The sequence below is a fragment of the Micromesistius poutassou genome (genome assembly GCF_964030765.1).
Source record: "Micromesistius poutassou genome assembly, chromosome: 14".
NCBI lineage: Eukaryota > Metazoa > Chordata > Actinopteri > Gadiformes > Gadidae > Micromesistius > Micromesistius poutassou.
In genome coordinates this window covers 4,962,462-4,976,927 of record NC_140284.1, presented here as the reverse complement: position 1 = coordinate 4,976,927, position 14,466 = coordinate 4,962,462, and the positions used below count along the sequence as shown (strand labels likewise).

The 14,466-nt window shown below is 46.9% G+C and overlaps 1 protein-coding gene across 1 annotated transcript in view; it reads right to left on the bottom strand.

Moving 5' to 3' along the window:
* Window positions 1–14,466, bottom strand: part of dgkg (diacylglycerol kinase, gamma) — a 61,095-nt gene that overhangs the window by 29,858 nt on the left and 16,771 nt on the right. Inside the window, exons 13-18 of the mRNA XM_084478420.1 lie at window positions 14,044–14,154; window positions 13,827–13,900; window positions 12,940–13,014; window positions 10,413–10,498; window positions 10,173–10,262; window positions 6,960–7,120 (exon numbers count right to left, since the gene is read on the bottom strand). Coding sequence (XP_084334546.1) covers window positions 6,960–7,120; window positions 10,173–10,262; window positions 10,413–10,498; window positions 12,940–13,014; window positions 13,827–13,900; window positions 14,044–14,154 — 597 coding nt within the window. The remainder of the gene's footprint in view (window positions 1–6,959; window positions 7,121–10,172; window positions 10,263–10,412; window positions 10,499–12,939; window positions 13,015–13,826; window positions 13,901–14,043; window positions 14,155–14,466) is intronic.

Genomic DNA, 14,466 nt, shown 5'->3' with positions numbered 1-14,466 from the left:
TTCATACTACCCTGATACATTCTCTGTATCAGGTTGCGCTAATGGCTGAGCCAATGGTTGAAGAGGCCCTTCCTTGTCAACATACTGTGACCAAAAGCGCAGCTGTGCCACAGGCACATTCATACAATTGGCCTTTTAACGTATTCCTCCCGTAATCCAAAGAAAAAACACATTTGTGTCTGTCCTTCCATACCTCTGAACACACACACACACACACACACACACACACACACACACACACACACACACACACACACACACACACACACAGAGGCATCTTCCACACGTCCCGATTTGTCACACAGTATGTGTGCATGAGAGAGAATGATGTTGGGACTGATGTTTGATGACACATACACACACAGTGGGCCCTGCATGAGATACGAAGCTGGACCAGAGTAATGGCACACAGGGGACATAACGCTTTCCAAATATCACCAATCTGCTCAATCATCTGTTCTCTCTCTCTTCATTCCCCACTTCATTCCCCCTGCAGCCACAAACCAATGTCCCCTCTGTCCTACTACAAAATCCCATTGTGATTATCTGTGACATGTCATCGCCCAGAGTTATCCGTGTGATGAGGGACGTCTTGATCTCGCCATTTGAGGTATATTGCATCGTGAGGGCAGGGGCAAGCGGATGTATGAGGTGCCCAGGTCGGCAGGAAGAGTAGAGGAAAACAGGCCGGGGAACAACATCAATAAGATAAAAAACAATATCCAGAAAATGACGCCCCCTTCTCCGTCTCGATTGCTCCCTCTTTGACACTCCCAGGGTGAGTCGCTGCAGTAACGAACCACTGTTTAATGGGCTCATTAAGTCTGCAGCAGCCGTTGTAATCAGACACACCAATAGTCACACTGAAGAGGAACGGGGAATAATCAAATAGTGCCGCGGTTCTTTCCTTTCCACAATACCTCTTTCAGGTTGACTCAAAAAAATATGTTAGTTTTTTTTAGATTCGATTTTCCGAGCAACAACCACACAAAAGACAAAATCTCACAAAAAACACACTCTTAATACCGAAGTATTAAGTATCGAAGTATTGAAAGAATCGCAATGTTCACAGAATCGCTAAACATAGCGCTGATATTGGATCATTAGCGGCGGCGGCGGCGGCGGCTCCATCTGGAGGCTTGTCAGAACAGTCGGTACTGGAGGAGCTGCGGATAGCGGCTGCGATGGCATGACTCAAAGGAGTCCGCATCGCGGCCAAAGTGTGAGCGTGTATCGTGTAAGTGCACGTGACAGGACGAGCATGTGGCTCTCTGCGATGGACGGCTGAATCATCGAGACGTGGTTCTGCTCTCGTTCAAGGATGTGTTTGTGTCTCTTTTTTCATGGGCGCGTTTCTTGGAGTATGTGTGCGTCGGCGTGTGTATGTGTGTGTTTGTATGCCTCTATCTTATGTGTCTTGCACGTGCATGTCTCTTGTTACGTTGACTGGAGCTTGCATAGGTGTGTGTGTGTGTGTGTGTGTGTCTGTGTGTGAATGTGTGTGTCTATGCTGTGTGTTTTACACACGCATGTCTCTTGTTATTTGGATTGGAGCTTCCATAAGTGTGTGTGTGTGTGTGTGTGTGTGTGTGTGTGTGAGTGTGTGTGTGTGCACATGTGCACCTGCCTGGGTACCAGTGGAAGTGTGCTCTGAACGCTGTTTCCCTGCTCGTCTTTAAGACCGGCCAGGTGTCACTCAGCACGGCCATTCATTACCGTGGTAACCTGGTCTGAGGCTGGCAGCGTCTCACTTCCTGTCACTGATACTTCCCCTGACCTTCAGTCACGGCCAGCACCACTCCTTCTCCCAACTGATGCACGCACACACACACACATGCACACACACACACACACACACACACAAACACACACACACAAACACAAACACGCACTTGCGCGCACATAGACCTGTACACACACACACACACACACACACACACACACACACCTACATACTCGTGCACACACACACACACACACACACACACACACACACACACACACACCTACATACTCGCGCGCGCGCACACACACACACACACACACACACACACACACACACACACACACACACACACACACACACACACACAGCTCTTCTCCTGAGACGTGGTGTGTGAGAAAGCCCTACCGCAGCAGCGGTGCTCCCACTATCAGAGTTGCCAGGATTTGGTCCCACTGCACCTTCCTCCTTCTGCATGAGTGTGACTAACTATTTGCAGAACGGACAGAGCTCTGCTCTTATTACACCTGGACAGCGTTCCAGAAACAAATTTTTTTTTTCAATGAGAAATATGTTTGTGTAAGTGTGTGTGTGTGTGCGTTGCTCACTCAGTCACAATCCGACAAAAATACAATCCGACAATTATTTGAATGACAAGTGGATACATTGTCGCCAGTGAATATATGAATCGCCAATCCAAATCTGACACTATAATCTGAGTCTATAAAAAAAAAACGTTATTCATATTGTATGACGGCGATACAGGTGACAGACCGTGTTTCTACATGTTATCAGCTGATATGTATGTGCTACAGGTCATCAGGCATGTGTATCACAACACGCATGTGTTGCAGAGGGCGCCTCACCCCAGCCATGGGTTGCCGTGCACGTATGCTCTGCTGCTCTGACCAACGCACATCCTTATGTTCCTGAACCCTGAGCCCCTTCACGGCCAGGGAGGGGGCGGCTTCCACACGCACAGGAGCACACATACACACAACTAAACACAGCCATGCTCAACAAGGAAGCAACACGCACACACGCACACACACACACACACACACACACACACACACACACACACACACACACACACAGATAAACACACACACATACACACCACAAACACACACACATACATATGTAAAGAGAAACATATACATACACACACACACACACACACACACACACACACACACACACACCACAAACACACACACATACATATATGTAAAGAGAAACATATACATACACATACATGCACAGAGAAACACACACACACACACACACACACACACACACACACACACACACACACACACACTCAGTCACTCAATGCTCAGCCATATATTTCTGTGCATGCTGCAGGTGGATCAGCTTCCTGTTTGCAACTTGAGGAGACACATTTAATGATGCTGACGGGGTGTGATTTCCTGTCCTCACATTTCTCTCACTACATTCTTTCCAGGCTAGGGGTCAGAAGCAGCGACCTTATGAAATAACGACTGCCTGTGGGTCATCCGAGGTCAAAACAATCTAATAATAAGATATATGTTAAGTCAATTTTTATATACATTTTTATATAGGACATTCTCTAAAAAAACAATCAAATATTAATTTGTTTTTACAATTTTAATTGTGTTTAATACTACATACACCAAAGATAGTCAGCTTACTCTGCATTGAAGGATAACAATTATAAATAAATACGTTTAAAAGTGAATATTCCCTTGATTTCTGTATTTGTTTATTGTTTTTATTTGACTGTTCTTGAGACACAGTAAGATAGTGTGGTGTTGACCAGGAAAGGTATATGTGTCAGGTGGGCATAAGTGACGTGACCAAACTAGCAGATGTGTGCTCAGGGAAAAGAAAGAAATATCAGCCAGGCAGTGAATCTACTGAGGCAAGCAGCGTTGGACAAAGTTCCTTCGTATAGTAGACCCGGACGTCAGAGGCATAAGGCTACCACCTCCCGCTTATCAATAACAATCCCAATACACAAATGACCATATGTACTGTCCGTTGTGTTCCTAGACCACAGTGTGGGCCAGCGTCACACTGCGGTCCGCGTCGTCTGCAATGAAGTCCTCGACATCAAGGAAACAGATGACAGGCAAAGGCGCTCACAAAACACGGCCTTGCCAGCCTTTCAAATACGCCACGGCAACGTAGCCACGTGTAGCGAATGACTGCCCAGTTACAACGGGAAACGCCAACCCTATATGGTCATGCCCTGCCGCATTCGCACTCCTGCTAAAGGTTACGTCACTTTTGTGTGTGAGTCAGCCGGGCGGTTTTGCCCAGGTGTCGTGCGTGCCCAGCGACACAGCCATCTGTCGCCGTGGCTCCTAAAGGAGCGAACAGCGATCTGTTCCACGTCATACCGGAGCGCTATCGCTAAGACACGCGAGCCGACACCCCGCATGTGCGGTCACGGCACACGCAACGCCGGCATGTGCCCGCCGCCATGACATGGAGTTTCGTAACAGGTAAGGAGGTGGTGCATGTCATCCCACGATCTGACCCCTCCTGGTTGAAGGCCTTCGCCTGTGTCCTTGAGCAAGGTCTAACCGAAACCTTCCTGATCGAAGGCGTACGGCAGCTGCAGCCTACGAGGCCGTCAGAGTTCTCCTGGGTTAGTCAGTGGTTCAGTGAATAACTCTCAAGGTGCACTCTCACCAAAAGCGAAGGGAATATTCTACTTGTGTTGAGGTGCGTTCACACCAAAAAATGTATGCGTGGCGTAACACCTTGACAAAGTCAGTGCAAAGACGCCAATAGAGGTGAACTTTTCTCACGCAAAGATTTCAGCAATGAAATTTGTGGGAAAGTATCAAATATTTCAACTCGAGCAAATTTGTGGAAAATTCCCATCTAATCACGTCTTTGCATTGACTTTGCATGTATTGGCTTTTGGTGTGAGCACACGGTAAAGCTAAAAAAGGTGACCAGATAATTTTCTTTTATTTTTCAGAGGTATTCCAAATGGGGGGTTTATTTTGGATCAATATGCTAACACTGTAGATAAGCACGGTGGTACAGAGAGGACCATGTCCCCTCGGGCCTCGCAGACGCATGCCACCCATGAGCATCCCTCCTCTGGGGCTGTTGAGTGGTGGTCTGCTACAGGTACTAGGTACTGGGTACTAGGTACTAGGTACTAGGTACTGGGTACTGGATACTAGGCACTAGTATCCAGTGTGTGGACTAAAAGTCCACACATGACGAGCTGCGCCTCCTGAGAAGGCTACGGAGAGGAAAGCAACCACTCTTCAATGTTATGCCTACATGTGCACTTTCTTTTCCAGAAACACACAGCGCACACACAAGCAGACACACACACACACACACACACACACACACACACACACACACACACAAACACAGATCCATACACACAGTGAACGCAGCAGAGGGCCATGTGCTTACATAACCTCTCTTGTGTGTATCTCCTCAGTGCCAAAATCGCCCCCATGTTTTTGCGTTTTGGTTTTCACTCCTCACCGTCTTGTGTGTTGTGTTATTTCAACGTTTGATCTCAGGGACAACAAGTGGTGTTTGTTGCTGCCTGTTCATCCTACAATCCTTCCATTACTTTTTGGAATTGCATTACTATTTTGGGATTTTGACGCTAAGCTGCTAGTGCTAGCTGACCTATTTATAGCAGGATTGAGGGCAGTAACCCATACATAACATGATCAACCAAGAAGTCAATGGATCGACTTTTTACATTTGGAAGGATTCGTGTGATGTGGAATCCGTAACTGTAGGGATACAAAAATGTACATTTACAACGTAAACTCAAGATACTATCTAAAGTCCAAATCAAATTACTATCTTGATGATAACAAATCAATCCTGTTCGGCTTACCAACAAAAACAAACAATAACGTGGATTCATACTGACTTGTTCTCGACGGGATACAGCGAGATAAAGAGTTGCTAAGCAACTAGAGCCGAGGCCGGTAATGTGCGTCTTTCTTCTCCCCATTAAAGAGGAATCAGTCATTAAAATGGCCCAGAGAAAGATAAACCATTCCAGTGATGACACTGCAAACAGTATGTGCCCTGGTGGGCTGAGGTATTCTCATGGTAACTGCTTCTTTCACTGCCGGCGATAAGCTAATCCATCCACACACACTGCAAACCATGTGGACAGTGTTTAATTGTTTAATTGTTTTTTCTTGAATGGCGTATAGAAATAAGAGTTTGTTATTTGAATCACCCTTAAACCAAACACTAATAAACCAAACTAAGCAGAGCTTTGGATTTTTAATGCTGCAGTGTTTTCACGCCCCTTAGAGTGAACTATCTCTCTGTCATTAAGCAAAATATTGCTCGCTGATTTCCCTGTATAATTGAAAACCATAGGGAAATACTCAATTGAGGAGCTAATTTCAGAAGAGAAATGTCTTTCTGAGATTTGCTGGCTGAATCAGAGAGGTTTCATGAACTTTTTTTCAGTTTTTACGTTTTATATTAATTATATTCACTAGATTTATTTCCAGTGGCAAGATTCTTGCCTCTCATTCTCCATAAAAGCTGAATCTATTGATAAAACATTTTGTTACCTCGTTCACTGCAACAGGAAATACAAATAAAAAATACAATTTGGATCTTTACGAGCGCCAAAATGTACTAATTCAAACGGTTGAAGTCTGTGTACGTCAGAGTGACGCAGGGGAGAGCTAACGGAAATTGATGTAGCTCATTACACTGGCCAATTAAATGGGAAACCATCCCTCACTGGCGCCATTTGCCGGGCATCAAGCTCCACCTGATCAAACCGCCATGTCATCACTCTGCACTTTTCACAGAGTCAAAGCCTACATCTGAACGTGTTTAGGGGGTGTACTCACTGGGAGATCACCTCAGTTCAGTTTGTTTGGGTTGTAAAGCCATTAAGCTGTGGAAAAGTCTGCCCTTTCATGTCAGGTCTGCTCCTTCTGTGGACACCTCTAAATACGTCTGTAAACCTCATCTCTCCGGCGTCTCAATCAGCTTGAGATTCTGAGCATGGAATGTCTTTCATCTGCTGTGTGTTTTTATTTCTATCGTCTGTCTGTGGTTTTATTTGATGTTGTGAACGTGTTGTGTTAAGGGCCGTTTCTACCGTGCCGTGCATCGCGCTGGTTGTTTTCAAGTGGCCTCTGTAAAAACACTGACTTTGCCAGCATGGGGAAGGGCACTGCGGGTGGCGGTGTCCTGCAGAGCCTGTGCGTGCGTTCCTTACCACTCCTATGGAGAAGTAGTTGTTGACGATGCTGTAGGGCACCGGGTCGCCCTTCTCCTCCTTGTCCACGGCGATGATGTCGATGTTCCAGCGGTCCAGCATCAACTCGATGCTGTGCTCGATGTCCCGCAGGGGCTTCAGCATGCTGCCCCCCTCGTAGCCTGCAGGAGGCGCACTGGGGTTAGTAGAGTGTAGAGGACAGTAGAGCACACTTTCAATTTGAATCGTAGCGTATAGATTTTTGTTCATATTTATTTTTATTTACTTGTTTCGAATGTGCCATATTTCATATGGTATTTGCGTTCGCTCTTCTCCAACCACTAGTGTATTTCTGAGACGCTTCGTGTTATTATTATTATTATTATGAGAATTATTTTTATTTATATTAAGACCGTGGCACTCATGCACTCACACCAGCGGTTTAGCAGTAGAGTCCAACAGGCAGTGACAGGCTGGTGAAAGACGCAAGAGTTCTGCGGAGGACCCTGCCCTCCCCGATGCTCAGCAGCCCGTCTGGGGCTGGAGGAGGAGACGAGCGCTGGCCCGGCCCCAGCAGGGGGGCAGGTCCCCCGCAGACGCTAATAGCTACGGTGCTAACTCGAGATCAAAGGTGAGAGCGTGTCACAACGATGCTGCAGGGGAACGAGCCGCTAATGAGTGCTGTCACGCTGGGAGAGCCAGGTATTATGGGATGTCTGCCTGCGTGCACTCGCAAAAAACAGAGAGATAAAGTGCATGAGACAGTCTAGCTGGTGTTGCTAGTTGTCTCTGTGATTGTCCTTTACAGACATTCCTCACATAGCTTCATGGCATGGACAGTGGATGTTAAAGCAGCTCCAGTATTGGCTTCTTTGTATTTGTTGCTTGCCATGCCACAAGGAACTTCACTGTTCAAAAGGACCCTGAGTCATACTGTGCATATGATGAATTAAACACTTTGACTTTGACTTTAACTGTAGATGCTTTAACAATTTCCATTTGGCTTTTTGTCGGGGCTTGGGTCACTTGTTTTCAATATGTTCGTCAAATTGAACAGAGTAATGTATTAGGCGAGGTACATACCAAACTGTTTTTCAACTATGTTCCTGCAGGAACCACAAACTAAGAGAGTAATGAACTAACTCAATCATGGTGTCTTTTCAACTTGGCCAACAAATAGACAAGACAACAAGACCATTTACAAACATTGGCCATTCAACCCTTGACAAGCACAGATGTCACAAAGACAAGATCATTTTGCAGCTTTTGAACACAGCCATGTATATTCATATATTCAAGTGTTGTACACATCCCTTTGAGAAAGGATGGATTCTGACCCTAGCAAGGTGTCATGGTTTACGCTGATAAGAATGTTTCTCACATGTTTGTTTCCACATTCTCTACAATGTTTACAGTTTTACACATACAATCTTGTAAACGTACAATCATGTGAGTGTATATGAGAACACACACACACACACACACACACACACACACACACACACACACACACACACACACACACACACACACACACACACACACACACACACACTTTTCCCCAAGCCTGAATACAGGTTCTAAACAGAAAACACAATTTGTTACAGACTCATAAAACCCCAGTGCCTACGCACGTACACATAGCCATTTCAAATGACATAGACAAACATGTATTGGTTTAAACAACTATCCGACAACATGAGCAGACACGCACACAGCTCTAGGTTTCCAGTGTGAGACTTGTGTGAGAGCAGAGCTTTCCCATGGGCCGGGTCTGTTTTATTTGTTCATCATGCTATACGGCTCCAGAGAACGTGTAGCCTTCAGTCTCAGTTTTATTAGTCATATGTAGGTAAACACAGGGTCACAGTACAATGAAATGTGTTGTACTAGGAAAACAGATCAGCTCAGCAGTAAGAGCACTATTCACAATACAGCATTAGTCACATAAAGATACAATATGATAAAAAAACAAAGAATAATAGAATGAGATAAATAAAACACCTTGTTACTATATTCAAATGAGCATTTTTTGTCTATCAGTAAAAGTGTTTACAGAATATTATATTGCATATTAGGTATATATCAGTACTGGCACAATCTAAGCGGTCATTGCTTGGTATGCGAAATGGAATATTTCAGTTAATAAGCGGAGAAGCCTGAAGGCCTGGTTGTAAAAACCTTCCTGAAGTGTCGTGTACAGCTGTGCTGCTGTATCGTCTGCCTCAGACCGTAGCCAGGGGAACAGTCTTCTGTTCAGTGCTGGGTGCCAGTGGTCCTTGATGATGCTGTGGGCCTTCACCAGGCAACGCTGGTGAAGAACACCCAGAACGGACCGGAGGCCAATGCTGCGGTGGGCCGCTTCCACCACCTCTCTCTCTGTAGTGTCGCGCTGTGGGCTGGACGGTTCCCGTACCCGAGCGTGATGCAGCCGATAGCAGGCTCTCGAAGGGTGCAGGCTGTAGACGTTTGTGAGCTTTGTGAGGTCTTCAGCGCACCCAGGCAATTGAGCCGCTGGCGAGCTTTCTTGACCGCAGCGCCGGCGCGTTGCGTCCAGAGAGGTCCATACGCTCTGGAAGCGGCTGACCCTTGCAACCTTTAGCACGGCGTGGATGGAGCGGTGTCCAGCACCCTGCTGAGTCCTGTAAGTCCACCATCATCCTTTTAGTTGTGCTGACGTTGAGCAGCGAGGCTATTGCCCATTGGTGACTTCACCTCCTCGGGCGACAAAGAGACCTGGCTCCTGGCTACATGACATGCGCAGCCCGACCGTTCTATTTCACATGATTCATAGCGGCCCGCCGGTTTTCCATTTCCTGTCGAGTGCTGTTTACATAGCGGGCATATCTTGAAGGCTAAGGCAATAGTTATATTGCCTTATATATAGTTATATATTACATTATATATATATATATATATTACAAGGTCAAAATGGCAAGTCGAGCACAAGTGGAGCCCGAGCCCAGCCTCTCACTAAAGTACCACCAGCTACGTATTCTCGCTTCTAACCGGAAACTGGTCGTCATGGCGGCACGCATTGTTTAGCCTGGGATTAGGTGGATACCAAGCACATGGGCTGCTTTTTTTGCAGCTTCCAAGATGGAAACACACACACACACACACACACACACACACACACATACACACACACACACACACACACACACACACACACACACACACACACACACACACACACACACACACACACACACACTCCCCTGGGGGTCTCACCTCCTCCCCAGCGGAGGCATCTGGCTAGGTCGTTCCCCGTGCCCAGGGGCAGGATGGCCACCGGGGGGTACCTGGCAAAGTTGGCCTTGTCTGCAGGCACAGAAACAAGAGATTTGGTGACTTGATGGGGGTGTGTGCTGTCACAACATGGGATGTGAAAATGGCGTTGTTTGTGGGTTAGCATTTACATGCAATTAAATGTACTGGTGGGTGTTATGATGGGGCGAGGATATGGGTTACCTATGCAGTCCAGGATCCAGCCCACAGTGCCATCTCCTCCACAGGCCAGCACCCTGAAGTCAGGGACTTCATGGAAGAAGTTGAGCCTAAGCAGAAAGGTAAAGATGTTGCTAACAGATGAACACAACAGGTCCTCCTCATCACCTATATCGGATCTTCTGCATCTTCTCCTTTTTTTTCCGTACCAACCATATGTGTAATCATATATAGTGAATCTCGTGAATGGTTTTGTTATTTGACAAATCCCCTGCTGTACTCCCTTAATGAGACGGAGGGTGTGTGCGTGTGTGGGTGGAAGAAAGAGGGTGAGAGAGGGAGTGAGAGAGAGAGAGAGAGAGAGAGAGAGAGAGAGAGAGAGAGAGAGAGAGACATGTGTGTGTGTGTGTGTGTGTGTGTGTGTGTGTGTGTGTGTGTGTGTGTGTGTGTGTGTGTGTGTGTGTGTGTGTGTTCCTGTGTGGCCATAAATAAGGTGTCTATGTGAAAGGCTCCTGTAGTTTGTGTTGAGACAGAGGCGTCATCAGAGCCTTCATCTATGGGGGCTCTTCACTGGCGGTATGTTTGGTGGGTTGTAAATAAACAACAGATGAAAGACAGGTTCTCGCGAACGGCAGCTTGACTGCAGTGTGTTTCAGATATCGATAAAGGCCTACCGGCAACAGACAAGAAACACTTGATCCCCCTTGCTGGAGGTTTCGCCCATGAATTATAAAGCAAGTGCTTCGAGTATATTGATCTAAATTACTTCAGATATAAATTTTTCTCACACATGAGACAGCTGCTTAGACAACCCCCCTTAACCTCTCCACCTTGCCATGGAACAACACATTAACCCTCCCCTACACACACATACACAGACATTAACACACATATAACTAACTGCCATTCCAAGTCGTTCATCCCCCTCTGCAATTCGACTACTGAAGGCTCTGTAGTTGTGTATTTGTTGTTTGTATGTTACTGTATGTACAACAAGCTGCTCAGACTAATTGCCCCTAGTGGGATTAATAAAGTTGTATTGTATTGTATTGACCGGCACCTCGGACGTGATTGGAATGAGACCAGGTATACAGATTCACTGAAACCCAGATCTGCTGATGATTGCCTGGTTCATGTTGTGCTGTGTTGTGCTCTACGCATTTCAGACCAAGTCCCTACGAGTGGCTGGTGAACCATCTCTAGGGACCAGCTGGAACCGGTGCAAGAAGTCCCCCCCCTCAGAGAGGCACTGGACGCAGAGAGAGAGAGGTGCTGGGCAAGCAGTAGCCCCCTCCTCCTGGCTACTGAGGGGGTGCCTGAATGTACAACGTACATAGCCCCGCCACCAGCACGCGTCCCTATGTGTGTGACCTAAAGACGAGCGCTATTTATCAGCCACAAAAGAGCTGTTGGCTGCTCTGCCTTGTGCATGGAAGGAGCGTATCAGCAGTGGGTGTGGGGGGGGGGAGAGGGGAGCCAGGCCAGGTGCCTGGGAACCAGCCAAACAGCCTCTAATGAGGGCAATGACAGCCGGATACTTTGACTCACTAGACAAATAGCTGCAGGTTAGCCCACACGGAGGCCGTGGAGGCCGTTGCTAGGGAACACTCGGGTCCAGACCATGGCAAGTCGGCCTGGAGATAAGGCGGCAGACCTCTCGTTAGCACCACAGCCTTTGGTTTTTGTGCGTGTGGGTGTGGGTGTGTAGAGACAGTGCGTATCAGGGTGGGTCTTTTGTTTGTCATTTGTGTACGTGTGTATTGTATGCCTGTGTGTAGGCTACAGGCCTATTCTCTCCTTCCCTCCCTCATCCATTCTCTCTATAACTATTAGTTATAGATAACCATACAGTTAAGTCTCTCTCTACACGATCTTATGTTCTGTTCACAATATTGTTGTTGACATCGCTAATCCTCTAGAGGGAGGAAGCGGAGCAAGTCGTGACGGCCGAGAGAAAGAGAAAGAGAGAGAGAGAGAGAGAGAGAGAGAGAGAGAGAGAGAGAGAGAGAGAGAGAGACTGTAAGGTGAAAGAGTCAAGGCTATTGTGCGGTGTTGCATTTCTATTCCAATGAACCTAACCCTCCACTGCATAACGTTTATCTCGAGGTACAGCATGTCCTCCGCACTCACCGATGCATATTACCAAGGGAATGTGTGTGTGTGTGTGTGTGTGTGTGTGTGTGTGTGTGTGTGTGTGTGTGTGTGTGTGTGTGTGTGTGTGTGTGTGTGTGTGTGTAGAGCAAAGCAAAACAACCATGGGACTAAATGGTGATCTTCAAAATCGGATCTATTCCATAATTGAGTATTAGTATTATAAATAACATGTAATACGAATAAATGATTCAACTTGATATCAAAATGTACCAAAGGGAAAAAAACAAAATAAATAATTATTGTCTACGTCATTAGTTTTTTCCTTTGGGTCTTAATCTATCTCCTCGCTATACACCTGAGAGTAGTTCTGTGTTGCTATGGTACACAGCACAAAGTACCCACAAAATGCAACACAAATATGAACATTGGATTGAGCGTCACTATTGGTCAGACCTACCCCACAGTGGGCCCCTCTCGATCCAGACTATACACCTGTCTGGGGTTCAGCAGGTACCGGAGTTTCCTCAGCACCCTAGAGTAGGACGAAGGGAGATCAAAGTACACACTCAGCCGTAGAACCAGGAGAACAGCTGACATGTCAGGATTGATGCGAGAGTACAGATTGGAAAGCATCAACATGTGCTACTACCACTATTTGAGTGTGTCGATTTGTAATTAAAATTAAATTGTGTTGTACCATTTAAGTTTTTTGTTGGTTTTAAGAACGGTGACGTTTGCCAGTAAAGTTAATCTAAGGGATTGTGTGACGTCTTGTACCTGCTGCTTATTTGACACAAACTGCCAAGCAAATCCCTTTTTTGTCTATTAATAGAGGATAATTCCCCTTATAATGGTGTTCAGTGGTCCATTGCTATGGTGACGTGTCACAGAGAGGCACAGTCCTTTCCTGGTATTCTGCTCAGAGCAGAGACCGGGGACACTGAACACAATCATTTACAGCTAAAATAGCAGTAATGTGTAATAACAGCATTCGGGGAAACAGCAGGGACCAGCTGAGCCATCTCAGACTATCATTACAATCCCCCACTTCTTTTCTCTGCCTCGCTTAGTGCTGGCATTTGGAAGAATGCTGCTGCTAATGGCACACCAGGCCCGGGCTGAATGGCTTAATCCTACGGTGAGCGAGGGGGTGTGTCTGAGTGAGGGGGACGTTTGCCTGGCCTCCCCAGACCTTCTGAATGGAACGCAGATCCTCGCCCCACTGGTCCGCGCTCGGTGCACATCTAGACACCGCGTCCATAATGGTCCCAAAGGTTAAGTGGTGAGTGGTGAGACCAAAACCTGATCATGAGGGAGGGCTGCTGGGGGGAAGCCTTGACTTACCGCTCGCCCTGCCTCCCTCCGCTCTTGGGGTTGACCAGTACGAGGAGAGGGTGGGTGCCCGGGAGAGGGCTGATCTGAACCGAGAAACGACAAACACATTTGAAAAATTCCCCTTGAGAGACCAGAGAGACGGCTCGTGAGATGGCGTGGAGTCAAAGTGACGGATGGTTGGTTTGGTTTTGTGTCCGAGTAGGACGGTGGACCGGATGCTGCTGACCTGGAGTGCCTGGCCGTCCCCGGGGTTGAACTTGAAGGTGTGGTTGGCGTCTTCTGGGCTGGTGCTGGGCGGGGACTCGCCTTCGCCCCGCTTCACCGCGGAATGGCGGTCCTGTGGACGGTCGGCAGCAGAGGAATATGTGAGCATGGGGGAGGAGTGGGGAGGTATGGATAGGTAGGGTCAGGAGTGGGTAGGTATCGACAGGTTTGGACAGGAATGGATGGGTATGGTCAGGTATTGTCGGTAATGTCAGGTATGAAAAGGTATAGACAGGGAAAGACCTCTGAGGGCGTCTTTGAGACGTTAAAGGGCAGTATTCCTTTAAAAAATTGACAAAATAACTTGAATGTATTGACTGGTTTTTGTGATCGATTCTAGACTATTCTCTTATTTGCCACGATTACATTAAAGAATAACATGCCG